The following is a 13,053-nucleotide window of genomic DNA, read 5'->3' as shown; positions in this document are numbered from 1 at the left end:
TCCTGGGATGGAGCCCCGCATGGGGCTCTCTGCTCAGCGGGGAGCCTGCTTCCCCACCCCCCTCTCTCTGCCTGCCTCTCTGCCTTCTGTGATCTCTGTCAAATAAATAAATAAAAATCTTTAAAAAATAAAAAAAAAGTTCTACTCTACAAAAGACACCATCAAGAACATGAGAAGATAAGCTACAGACTGGGAGAAAATATTTATAAGAGACAGCTGATAAGGGCTATTATCCGAAAGATACGAAGAATTCTTAAAACTCAACAATAAGAAAACAAACAACCAAACTAAAAAGTGGGCCAAAGACCCATACAAACACATCACTAGAGAAGATATACAGATCGCAAATAAGCATATGAAAAATACTCCACCTCATAGGTCATCAGGGAAATACAAATTAAAATGAGATACCACCACACGCCCATTAGAACAGCCAAAATCCAAAACAATGACACCACCACACGCTGGCAAGGAGGTGGAACAAGAGGAAATCTCATTCACTGCCGGTGAGAATACCAAATGGTAGAGTCACTAAGGAACAGTTTGGCAGTTTCTCACATAACTAAATTTACTCCTAACATACAACCCAGCAATCACATTCCTCAGTATTTATGAAAAGGAGTTCAAAATTTATCTCCATACAAAAGCCTGGACCTGCACATGACTGTTAATAGCAACGTTATTCCTAATTGCCAAAACTTGGAAGCAATCAAGATATTCTTCAGTAGGTGAATAGATAAATGAAATACAGAATACGAATGAAATACAGAATATAGAATGAAATAGATAAATGAATAACAGAATATTATTCAGCACTAAAAAGAAACAAGCTATCAAGCCATGAAAAGATACGGAGTAACTTTTTTTTTTTTTTAAGATTTTATTTATTTATTTGACAGAGATCACAAGTAGGGGAGAGAGGCAAGCAGAGACAGAGAGAGGGGGAAGCAGGCTCCCTGCTGAGCAGAGAGCCTGATATGGGGCTCCATCCCAGGATCCTGGGATCATGACCTGAGCCAAAGGCAAAAGCTTTAACCCACTGAGCCACCCAGGCACCCCAAGATACGGAGTAACTTTAATTGCATATTACTAAGTGAAAGAACTCAATTATGAAGAAAACTATACATTGTATGATTCCAACCATATAGCATTCTGGAAATGCATAGTGAAACTATGCAGACAGTATAAAAGATCAGTTATTTTCCAGGAGTTAGTAGGAAGGCAGGGGTAAACAGGAAGAGAACAGAGGATTTTAAGGGCAGTGAAACTTTTTGTATGATACTATTATGGACACGTGTCATTATAAATTTTTCAGACCCCATGGAACAACACCAAGAGTGAGCCCTAATAAAAACTATGTACTTTGAATAATAATGGTGTGTCAGTATAGGTTGATCAATTTTAATAAATGTATTGGTATGAGGAAACTGAACATGTGTGTGACAGGGACAAAAGTAATATATGGGAAGTCTCTGTACTTTCTGCTTAATTTTGCTATGAACCTCTATTAAGGGACACCTGGGGGCTTAGTCAGTTAAGTGTCTGCCTGCATTTGGCTCAAGTCACGATCCCAGAGTCCTAGTCCTCCCTGCTCATCGGGGAGCCTGATTCTCCCTCTCTTTCTCCCCCTCCCTGGCCCCCACTTGTGCTCTCTCTCATGCTCTCTCAAATAAATAAATAAAATCTTTTTTTTTTTTTTTAAGTCTATTACCACAGGGGAAAGGAGGGAAAACGGAATCAGAAGAAATCAGAGATGGAAATAAACCATGGACTCTGGGAACCAAACTGAGGGTTACAGTGGGAGATGGGAAACCAGGTGATGGGTATTAAAGAGGGTACGTGTGGTGATGAGCACTGGGTGTTATATGCAACTACTGAATCACTGCACACTACATCAAAAACTAATGATGTACTATATTCTGGCTAACCACACAGAGTAATAAAAAATTGTTTTTATCAGCACAGAAAAAATAAATAAATAAATAAATAAATAAATAAATAATAAGTCTATTAAAAATAAAACTTAATGAGACCATGGACAGAACTGGGAAATTATGAGCCAAGATCAAGAAGAAAAAAGTCAACAGAAACAGGCGCAGTGAAGACCCACATGTTTGAATCAGCAGAAAAGAACTTGAAAATTTCTGTAATAAATGTTAAAGATATTAAAAGACAAGATGCACAAACCAGGGACACCTGGGTGGCCCAGTCAGTTAAGTGTCTGACTTTGGCTTAGGTCATGATCTCAGGGTCCTGCGATTAGACCCTGCATTGGGAGCCTGCTTTTCCCTCTCCATGCTGCTCCTCCTGCTTGTGCTCTGTCAAATAAATAAATAAAATCTTAAAAAAAAAAAAAAAAAGATGAACGAACTATGTGAAAAGGATTTCCACAGAGAAACCGAAACTTCCAAAAATGTACATGCTTTAACAGAAAGATTAGAATTATTTTTATATATAAAGGAAAATAAATCTTACGTAAAATTTCAAAAAGAAACTGAAGAAAAACCACTGGTATAAGATGATCTGTAATAACCTCTTACATATAAGAAAAGTAGTTAAATTACTTTTACTACTTTCCTAATTGAGGAATGAACCATGCCAACACCTAAATTCAGTCAGGTATACAATTCTATATGCAACATACTTAATAAAGCTTTAACTGCTAGTGAATTCAAATTTGGGCTGCTTTTACGTTATTTCGAAGTACATTAATAACAGTCTTATTTTGCCTAACTTGTATAAAATATACTCAATATATTTCATGTCCCTCAAAAGATATTTATAGTATCAATTCCCAATCAATAAATATCAGAGTTGCCAAAGCCCACAAAAATTTTCTGGTGTAGTATTATTTTTATACAAGATAACTGAGACTCAAACACTCTTTTTGTGCAGCTTCCAATCAAATCTACTCTTTAATTCAATGCATTTGTTGAGCCCCTACTGCACATTGGCAGGTGCTATTTAATGTGATAAACAGAGTATCAAGGACTCTTCCTGACAAAGCTTCTACTCCAGTGGGAGAAATACCAAACAAATTTTCAGTGTGGAAAAGGGTCAAAAGAAGACACTAATACTGCTGGAGTAGAGAGAGAGGGAACCACTTTGTATTGGGTGTTCAGGCAGGGCATCTCTGAGATTGTAAGACCTAAATGAAGAGAGCTGGTGTAGAAGATCTGAGAGAAGAAAAGTCCAGGAAAAGGTAAAGTAAGTACAAACACACTAACAATGGAATGTAGCTGGAGTGGTTCAGGAACAAAAGAAAGATATATATGAATGCAATATAGCACGTAATGGTAAGTGTGTTAAGAGATGAAATTAGAGAGGCTAGAGTATATGAGGCCTTGATGCCACAGTAAATACCCTGGATTTTAGTCTGTGTATGAGGAGAATTTGCTGGAGAATTTTTTTCTTAATAATTTTATTTATTTATTTGACAGAGAGAGAGAGATCACAAGTAGGCAGAGAGGCAGGCAGAGAGAGAGGGGGGAAGCAGGCTCCCTGCTGAGCAGAGTTGCTGGAGAATTTTAAATAAAGGAAGGACATAATCTGATTTAAGTTTTTATGGCTGAGACAAAGACCATAATGGAAGCTGGGACACCAGTTAGGAGGCATTACTAGGCAGGAAAGGATGACAGCTTGGTTTAGAGTAGAAGCAGTGGACATGATAGAAGTGGAAGGATTTGAAATCTATTCTGAAGGTGAGATTTACTAATGTTAAGTATAGGAGTATACTTTAAGTATATTTCTTTGAATATATGGAGAGCAAAAAGAAAACTGAAGGATCATTCTGAAGTTTTCAGTCTGAGGAAATAAGTTAAATGGTGGCACCATTTCCAGAATGGGGAAAAACAGAGGAAGAACAGATTAAAAGAAGTTTTTACTTGCCACTAGATACATTATAGGTTTTCCCTCCCCTAGAGTTTGTAAACTCTTTTTAAAAATGTAAAAGCTTGGGGTGCTTGGGTGGCTCAGTGGGTTAAAGCCTCTGCCTTCGGCTCAGGTCATGATCCCAGGGCCCTGGGATCGAGCCCTGCATTGGGCTCTCTGCTTGGTGGGGAGCCTGCTTCCCCCTCTCTCTCTGCCTACCTCTCTGCCTGCTTGTGATCTCTGTATGTCAAATAAATAAATAAAATCTTAAAAAAAAAAATGTAAAAGCTTGTTGCATATAACATTCATTCTAAAGGCATTTTTCCTCCACTACATGGCTCTCCATACCAAAGCAAGATTAATTTCTGACTAAGATCTGGAAGTGCTGCTCCCATCCTATATTTATTTATCATAATATTCTATGTCTTTAAGATACAACAAAGTAGAAAAATTAAAAATCAGGGTCAGGGAAAAGATAAAAACTTGAGAAATAAAATGCTTGGTAATTTTTTTTTTTAATAATTTTTATGTAACAAATTCGTACCTGTTTCTAAAGACTATTTCTCAATTTTCAACACAGGGTATGACAGCCTTACCTTTAAGCAGAGAAACTCAATGAAACTCAGACCATTCTCTGACCTGGCTCTCAGTCCCTCCTACTGATGCCAGAGTACAGTTCTAAAGACCAATGCAGCTTTGCTTCAGATTCTTTTCCCATTCCCAAGATTTTAAAATCTCTATTCCTGGAGAACCTGGGTGGCTCAGTCGGTTAAGTGTCTACCTTTAGGTCAGGTCATGATGGAGCCAAGTGTCAGGCTCCCTGCTCACTGAGTGAGGAACAGTGCTTTTTCTGAGATATTTATCAGTACCTTTTATTTTTTACTGAAGAATAGTTGATACATAGTGTTACACTACTTTCAGGTATACAACATAGTGATTCAACAAGTCTATACAACAATTCCATGCATTATGCAGGGCTCACAAGTGTAGCTATCACTGGTCACCATACACTATTACAATACCATTAATTATATTCCCTATGCTGTACCTTTCATCTCCAGGGGGAGGAACAGCATTTTTACTTTGATGGTTTAGTACTACGATACTAGAAGAGTATAGCTCTACAGCCAATCAGAAATCTGTCAAATCTTTCTTCAGTTTTATCATCAAATTTCCCCTTTTCTACCCGTGCCATAGTAATCCAATACCACACACATCACTACATGTACTACCTTCTCCTTTTATGTCACTAAAATATTATCTCTCAGAGTGCCTGGGCGGCTCAATCAATTAAACGTCAGACTCTTGGTTTCAGCTCAGGTCATGATCTCAGGGTCATGAGACTGAGCCCAGCCAAGCATGGGGCTCCGAGATCAGCACAGAGCCTCCCTGAGATTCTCTACCCATCCCACCCCCTCCCCTTTCACCCCCTCCCTCTCTCTCTCTAAAATAAATATAAAAAAATAAATAAAATTTTTAAAATTTTAAAATATTTTTCTCCCTACATTCCACCAAAATATCATTTTTAACATTATTTAAACTTAACTATATCATTCACAATGCTCAAATTTCAATATCTAAAAGAAAAGAAAGAAAAAAGCCCAAACTGGCATCAAAACCAAAGTATCACAATCTGATCTGATGCATTTTTCTTGTCTTATTATCTATAAAAATCTCTGATTCAACAAGAAAAAAAATTTACTCATTATTCCCCACAAAGATGTTAAGTTTTCTTATTAGCTATCAATAATAGATGACCTCCTAGTGTCTGTCCATTAAAAAAAAAAAAAAATCAAATCTTAACCTTTCCTCACCCATGGAAACAAAACCTCTGATCACTGCTCTACCAAAGTAATTACCACTTCTAAATTGTAAAGCTAATTATAATTAAATTTAAATAATACTGACTTACTGCTTTAATAAATCTCTTATTGTTAACTTTTCATTTCTTTCAGGCTTTGCTCCTAACCTTGAAAGCAAGGGCATATCATATATCCTGAAGTAGAGCCCTCCACAGAGCCTTCATTCAGTCAGATGTTAATTCAAAAGAGATTAGGAACAAGGAGGAAAAAAGGATTAAGTTAGAAATTTCTCTGCAAAGAACCCAAACATGATTCCTTGGCTACATTACTAAAAGTTCAAAATACAGCCGTATTGTGGATAGGCTCCAGGCTTGGCAACATTCCTCAGTGCTCTAGGGGGAGTTTTTCCTGTTTTCTCTTCACACCTTTAGCACAGAGTGTATCTCCAGCTGATCAAGGAAACTGAAGTGTTTGTAGGTCTAAACCAAAGTCCAGGCCCCTCCTGAAGCATTAACAAGCTCCCTCCTAAATAGCTTCTAGTAAGTTAGAGAAAATGCATTTCCCCAAATGGCATCAATGAGGCAGATAGGGTACTATGAAGGAATAGAGAGCATCATCACTCTTTCCCCTACCCCTACTAAAGAGGGTAAGAAAAGGAAAAAAAAAAATCAGCCAGCCAAAAAAAAGACTCTGTGGGCATCAATTTCTACAGTGATTTAATCTTTAGAAAAGGTCTTTAGTCATTTTTAACTGTTACAGATTATTACCATGTCTAAGGGAAAATTTTTACCCTAAGGAAAAGCTATTTATTTTCTTTAAAATGTTTGATTAAAATTTAAAAAGTAAAACGCACTGGGATTTAATTTATTCTATTTTTAAATAGTTTAAAGTAAATCAAAACTTTATCTCCAGTCCCGGAACACTGTTCATTTAAAATTAATTAAAACCAGAACACCAAATGACTTCTCTTCTATGTGTTTCTCTCCAGGAAACAGCAACAGAAAAAACTCATATTTTAAAATTAGATGTTTTCTCAAACACCGTAAAAGTGCTTAAACTTCAATTATATAAATTTTTAAAAAGAAAGGGGGAAAAGGTGCTTAATGCTTAATGCAAAAACACAATACTGCTCATTAAATGCACAAGAATGCAAAGCACATACTAGGTGCCCAATTAATGTTTAATGTCCCAACCTCAAATCCAGAGCGCTGATCACAGCGGAACATCTTTAACATAATACATATATTTTTATCCTCTCTCCATACACTAAAAAAGAATGCTACAATGTTTTGGAGGAGTGTCTGCTTTAGACTACATGTATATACCTACATTTGAAAACAGCAAAAGATATGAATATTGATCTTGATGTTAGCAAAGGATGGCCAACTGCTAAACTCAATTCCTTCTCTTGAGCTTATTGCAAAAACAATAAAATAACCCATAGCTCTGTCCCATCAAGGTTGGAGGGGGGGTGTAGTTAGAAGGAGGAGTAGGGCTGGGGCAGGAATCAATCTTTCCTAAGTTTGTACATTGTTCTATAGCTTTGCAAGAGCCAGAATTTGTTTAGAAGGTGATGACTCCATCTCGCTCCATAAACCAGCTTCCATTGATACTGTGGAAGCACAGAGTATATATTTCCTTATCATTTTCTTTACTGTTACTTTGAGAAATTAAGAACTTCCCTTCAGATGAAGAATAAAGCCTTTTAAACCTAACACAAAAGTGATCACAAGAATCAAAAGATGTAAAATGAAAACTCATTTAAACTAACTTCTACCAGACTTATGTATAATAAATAAAATGTTTTTGCCCCAAGTATTCCATTAACTTAGCTATCTGATAGGATTATTTTTGTTTTTAAGTTGTAAGGATATTAATATAGTGAAATTAGAAAAGTATAAATTCCAAACAATAAATCAGTATCTAGCTATAAATATTTAATGCCCAAACAGCTTTACTGCATTTAGTTAAGTGACAGAAGGGTGTGTGTGTGGAAAAGACAGATGTAAAAAGGAATACAAAGGATCACCACAGTAGAGAACCAAAAAAAAAAAAGAAAACCCTATCTATCTTGGGTAGAAGTAACTAGATAAATGAAACAATAAATATGAACTCTTCAACCAAAAATAAGGATACAAATTTAAGTGAAGCCAATAAAGATCTTTAAACAATCCAACATCTGTTGCTTATGTAAAAGCCTACATGAAATGAATGGGTGATCTCAGTTCAGATATCCTGGAGGTCTTATTAATGTGAGTGTACAGTACTGAAGGTAACATGTATAGAATAAAAACAGATTCCATTTCAGATATGGGTAAACAGCAATTACATTAAATTACTATTTTCACAAGATATCTGAAATGGTTCAAAATTATTCAAAATTTTGCCATTTTCAGAAATAACTATTAAATAATACCCATTGTACCTCAAATACACATATATTAATATATACTAAAACATATCAACTTTGTGGGATTTTTTTTTAAGTATACAGCAAATTCTGAGATTTTAACCTTCAAGAAATTTTTCTTTTTTAAGTTTTTTTAGTTTATCATGAAAAACTCTCATGATAGCAAAAGAAGGTAAAGAAAAATTCTCAAACCATCTATTTGTATAATAATGTATCACTATCAGTTTTCAGAAAAAAAAGTTATACTAAGCTCTTATAAATATTAAACAGGCTTATCAACAGCTAATAATTAAAGAAAAAATTTTAAATACTCAAGTTGAATAGCATTAATTGTTAGAAGAGATGAGGTACAATAACTGCTTTAAAGACATAACTTAAAAAAAATCCCAAAACATAAACCAGGTGGAATAAAGTTAGCTGGTTTTATGTCTGGCTTTGTTTTAAAATAAGCCAGTATACATACAAGGGCTTTGTATATATGATCATGTACTAAAAACAGAAATTTTTCAATGTCTTAAGTTTTGCAGTTCATCTCTTTAAGATCCTGACCTAGCTATCTGATACTTCATTTTAGAAGTCATGAACTCCACTTACCACATATTTTACAGCACTTATAAACTGGTTATGGAAGAGCAGATGCTGTGTTTCATCTTCTGGATTTGAAGCTGTGTAAAGCATGCCACAAACATTACAGGAAACTGCTCCAAATCTTTTTTGTCCTGCATCCTATTTATAAAAAACAAACAAAAAAGTTTTTTTCCCTCCCAAAGGAATAATTCCAGAACTTCAGCCTCTAAAGCTATAATGGGAACATAATATGAGAAGTATTTAATCTGTAATAAAAATTATTTAGTGTTGATTAAAAAAGAAGACATTAATCTGTGAAATCTAAGTATAATTTTAAGAACTGTTTCCATTTTAATAATCTGATCGCTTCACAGCATTTAATAACTGAAAAGAACTGAGAAATACCGTTTAACACTACAATCTTTGTTCTGAAGTGCCAAACAGGAAACATTCTATAAATAAGAACAAAGACACATTCTATATCGGTAATAATTACACTGTTAAAGCTTAAAGGAAATAGTTTTTCACAGACCTGTATTTTTTAATGTCTTAAAAGTATGTTCTTTTTAATGGTTTTGTTCTAGTTTGTAGATACTAAAGAGTATTTTGATGTCACCGGAATCTCCTGAGAAAAGGTAGTATTAATTTTTTCTATTATCTTCCTATTAAATAAGTACAAAGTACCATCATCTATTCTCCGGTAATTCATACTTGTGCTGTAGAATACTAACGGTTTACAAAATGTTTTCTATTCTTGTTCTTATTCAACAAGAAGTTTACAGCAGTGTGATCTAAGTCTAAGAATAATAAACTAATAGAGGTGTGTGGATGGTTAAAGCCAGTTAAGTGCCTGATTCTTGATTTTGGCTCATGTCATTATCTCAGGATCTTGAGACTAAACCCCACATTGCACTCCATGCTGGGCATACAGCCTGCTTAAGATTCTCTCCCTCTGCCCCTCCACTAGTGCATTCTCTTTTTCTCTAAATAAATAAATAAAAATAAACTTAAAAAAAAAAAAAAGAATAAACTAGGGCGCCCGGGTGGCTCAGTCAAATGTGTCTGCCTTCAGTTCAGGTCACTATCCCAGGGTCCTGGGATCAAGCCCACATCGGGCTCCCCTTTTTCCTCTTCCTGTCCCCCTGCTTGTGCTCTTTGTCAAATAAATAAACTATTTTTTAAAAAAAGAATTAATTAATAATCCCTTTACTCAAACTGTGCAATTTGAATTACTACAAAAAAAACAAGATCTAAGACAATAGCATCTCTAGTGTCTCAGAATTAGGATCAAGTAGCAAAGAGAAGTCAAACGGTAAATAAAAGATTGTGTATAGAACTTAAGGGAAGCTTGGGGCGCCTGGGTGGCTCAGTGGGTTAAAGCCTCTGCCTTCAACTCAGATCATGGTCCAGGGGTCCTGGGATGGAGCCCCACATTGAGCTATCTGCTCAGCAGGGAGCCTGCTTCCTCCTCTCCTTCTGCCTGCTTCTCTGCCTACTTGTGATCTTTGTCAAATAAATGAATAAAATCTTAAAAAAAAAAAAAAAGAACTTAAGGGAAGTTCATTTAAAGGATTCAAACTATTCACAAATTGTTACATGAAATTTCAGGCAGCTAAAAATTCTTTTTGTAACTGTGGTATGACATAGATAATATTATATCTTAACGATTTTTAAGTGTACAGTTCAGTAGTGTTAAATATATTCAAACTGTTATGCAACCAATCTTCAAAATTATTTTCATTTTGCAAAATGGAAACTCTATACCCACTAAATAGGTTCCCAATCCATTTTCCTTCCCAGTTCCTAGAAACCACCATTTTACTTTGTCTCTGAATTTGACTACTCTAGGCACCTCACAGAACTGAAATCATACAGTATTTGTCTTTCTGTGACTGACTTATTTCACTTAGCATAATGTCCTTAAGGTTCAACCATGCTGTGGCATGCCAGAGTTTCTTCTTTTTTAAGGTTGAATAATATTCCGTTTTATGTGTACACCATATTTTGTTTATCCATTCATCCTTGATGGATACTTTGATTGCTTTCACCTTCTGGCTATTAGGATTAATGAACACCAGTGTACAAATATCTCTATAAGCAGGCAATACTCATAATAATGAATAAACATCTCTTCCTTGGTTTCTTAATTGTTACATGGGAAATAATTGTACCTACCTCATACTTTAATAAGGCTTAATTAAGTTAATATGAGTGGAATACATAAAATAATGTATTCAAAAAGTATTAGCTGCTATCATCATGATCATTAACATCACCATCATCTCTTGACTAGAAGTGCAATCCACAAATGTAATTTTAAATTTTCTAGTAGCCATGTTAAAGGATGCAAAAACAAATATGTGAATTTTAATATTTTATTCAACAAAACATATCCCAAATATTATAATTCCAACATATACGAAATAGAAAAAAGAACTTGTTAGTGAAATACTTTACAATCCCTTTTCTGTATTAGTCTTTAAAATGTAGTAAATACATTTATACTTATAGTGTATCACAGTTCTGATGAGCCACATTTCAAATACTAAATGGCCACATGTGGCTACCATACTGGTCAGTGAAGCTCCAGATTCTACTATTCTTATCCTGTTTCGCTATTAATATTAACAACAGAAATGTAATTAAATCTGATGAAACATTTTCCTGATTAAGCTTTCTCAAAAATTTCCAGATAATTCTTAATAAGTAATTCCCCTATATTAGAGTTAGCATTAATAATATTCCCAAAAAGTCCTACTGATAATGTTGACTGGAAATACAGTAAATTTTCCTATTATTTTGGGCCCCTTCATTTTTTTTATAGTGTGCTCACTCATTCAGATTAGATTTTTAATCAAACAAAATATCTCCCTCTCTTTTACAACTTGCCACCAAACTGCAGAGTGGTTAAGTTCTATTTCAAATTAACTATTGATTTATCTTCCAATGAAACAGTTTTAAAATTATAAAATTACACTAAAATACAGATATTTAAAATCATTTTATGCATTAACCTCCCTGTTTTTTAATATTTAAACCAACTACTAAAACAAGGTACATCAAATGACATATTTAAGAAAGTAACAAATGATAAAATACACAAATGTAAAATAAAGTATCAATCGGTCCTAAATAAAACTAAAAGCATGGAGATTTTGAGTTTTTATTTGTGACAGGAGGGCCTCACTACTGGGTGGCCAGAAGGGCATTTGTAATGATACCAAAATTATTTCCATAACGATTTATGGTGACAAAAAAGGCTCTTTGAAAAAAGGTTGAACTTATTCTTTAACAATGTGCATAAGTAAGATGATTACTTTAAACCCTTTGCCAGAAAGGTCAAGTTGGGTACTTACTATGATCAACTGTTTTTCATCAACTTTATCTGTTTCTTTTAGTTTCAAGTCCTTTGGAATTGTTATCTCCAAATGGGAATTACACTTAGTCCAAGAATGATTTGGTGGGGTCTCCCTTTAAAAAAAAAAAAAACAAAAAAAACTTTTACTATACAACACTCACAGATTGCAACAGCAAGGGGGAAAAGAATAACCTTTTAAAAATCAAGGGGAGAAAACCCAAGAAAATTACCAATTTTCAACAAATAAAAAACTGCTGTATCTACTATAATTTGAATAAGTTTTATGGGTTTTTTTGGTAATTTTTAGCCATCTCAATTACTACAGTTTGTCCTAAATACTGTTTTCAGTAATCCAGAAAGCAAAATAACGCAGATTTAATTTTATTCTGATATTAAAGAGAATGGAATGCTTTTAAAACATTTAAAATACTTTTATATGTTGATAATAAATAGTACTTCAAGCGGTTTGCAGAAAGGTGCATTCTCAAAAACACGGTTGCTGTAAGTATAAAAAGACACACACTGGAGGAAAATATGGCAATGCAGGTTATATGCTATAGCTATAAACTTATCCTAGATATAGTAATACAAATGGGCAAAGATGCTTGTGTTTACTGCAGAACTGTTTTTGGGACAGAAATTAACTAGAAACAACCAAAATGTCTATAAAGTGGTGAGCTGTTAAATAAACAATGGAATATTCACACAATAAAATCTAATACAGACTTAATAGAATGAGGTAGTTAAGAAAAGATGCTACAGGGGCGCCTGGGTGGCTCAGTGGGTTAAAGCCTCTGCCTTTGGCTCAGGTCATGATCTCAGGGGTCCTGGGATCAAGCCCCACATTGGGCTCTCTTCTTGGCGGGGAGCCTGCTTCCCCTCTCTCTCTGCCTGCCTCTCTGCCTAGTTGCGATCTCTGTCAAATAAATAAATAAAATCTTAAAAAAAAAAAAAAAGATGCTATATCAGGGAAATACAATCAAAACCACAATAAGATACCACCTCACACCAGTCAGAATGGCTAAAATTAACAAGTCAGGAAAAAG

General features: G+C 34.7%; 1 protein-coding gene across 4 annotated transcripts in view; it reads right to left on the bottom strand.

Annotated features, from left to right (window-relative positions):
- The window catches only part of ESCO1 (establishment of sister chromatid cohesion N-acetyltransferase 1), an 80,119-nt gene that overhangs the window by 22,260 nt on the left and 44,806 nt on the right, over positions 1-13,053 (bottom strand). For all 4 annotated transcript variants that reach the window (XM_032859786.1, XM_032859787.1, XM_032859785.1 and 1 more), the window contains 2 exons: positions 12,006-12,120; positions 8,677-8,808 (listed from right to left, as the gene is read on the bottom strand). In XM_032859786.1, the coding sequence (XP_032715677.1) occupies positions 8,677-8,808; positions 12,006-12,120 (247 nt within the window). The remainder of the gene's footprint in view (positions 1-8,676; positions 8,809-12,005; positions 12,121-13,053) is intronic.

The sequence above is a fragment of the Lontra canadensis genome, unplaced genomic scaffold (genome assembly GCF_010015895.1).
Source record: "Lontra canadensis isolate GAN:19392208 unplaced genomic scaffold, GSC_riverotter_1.0 scaffold17, whole genome shotgun sequence".
NCBI classification, from domain to species: Eukaryota; Metazoa; Chordata; class Mammalia; order Carnivora; family Mustelidae; genus Lontra; species Lontra canadensis.
The sequence above is the reverse complement of the archived record's forward strand: the minus strand, read 5'-3'. Positions and strand labels throughout refer to the sequence as shown.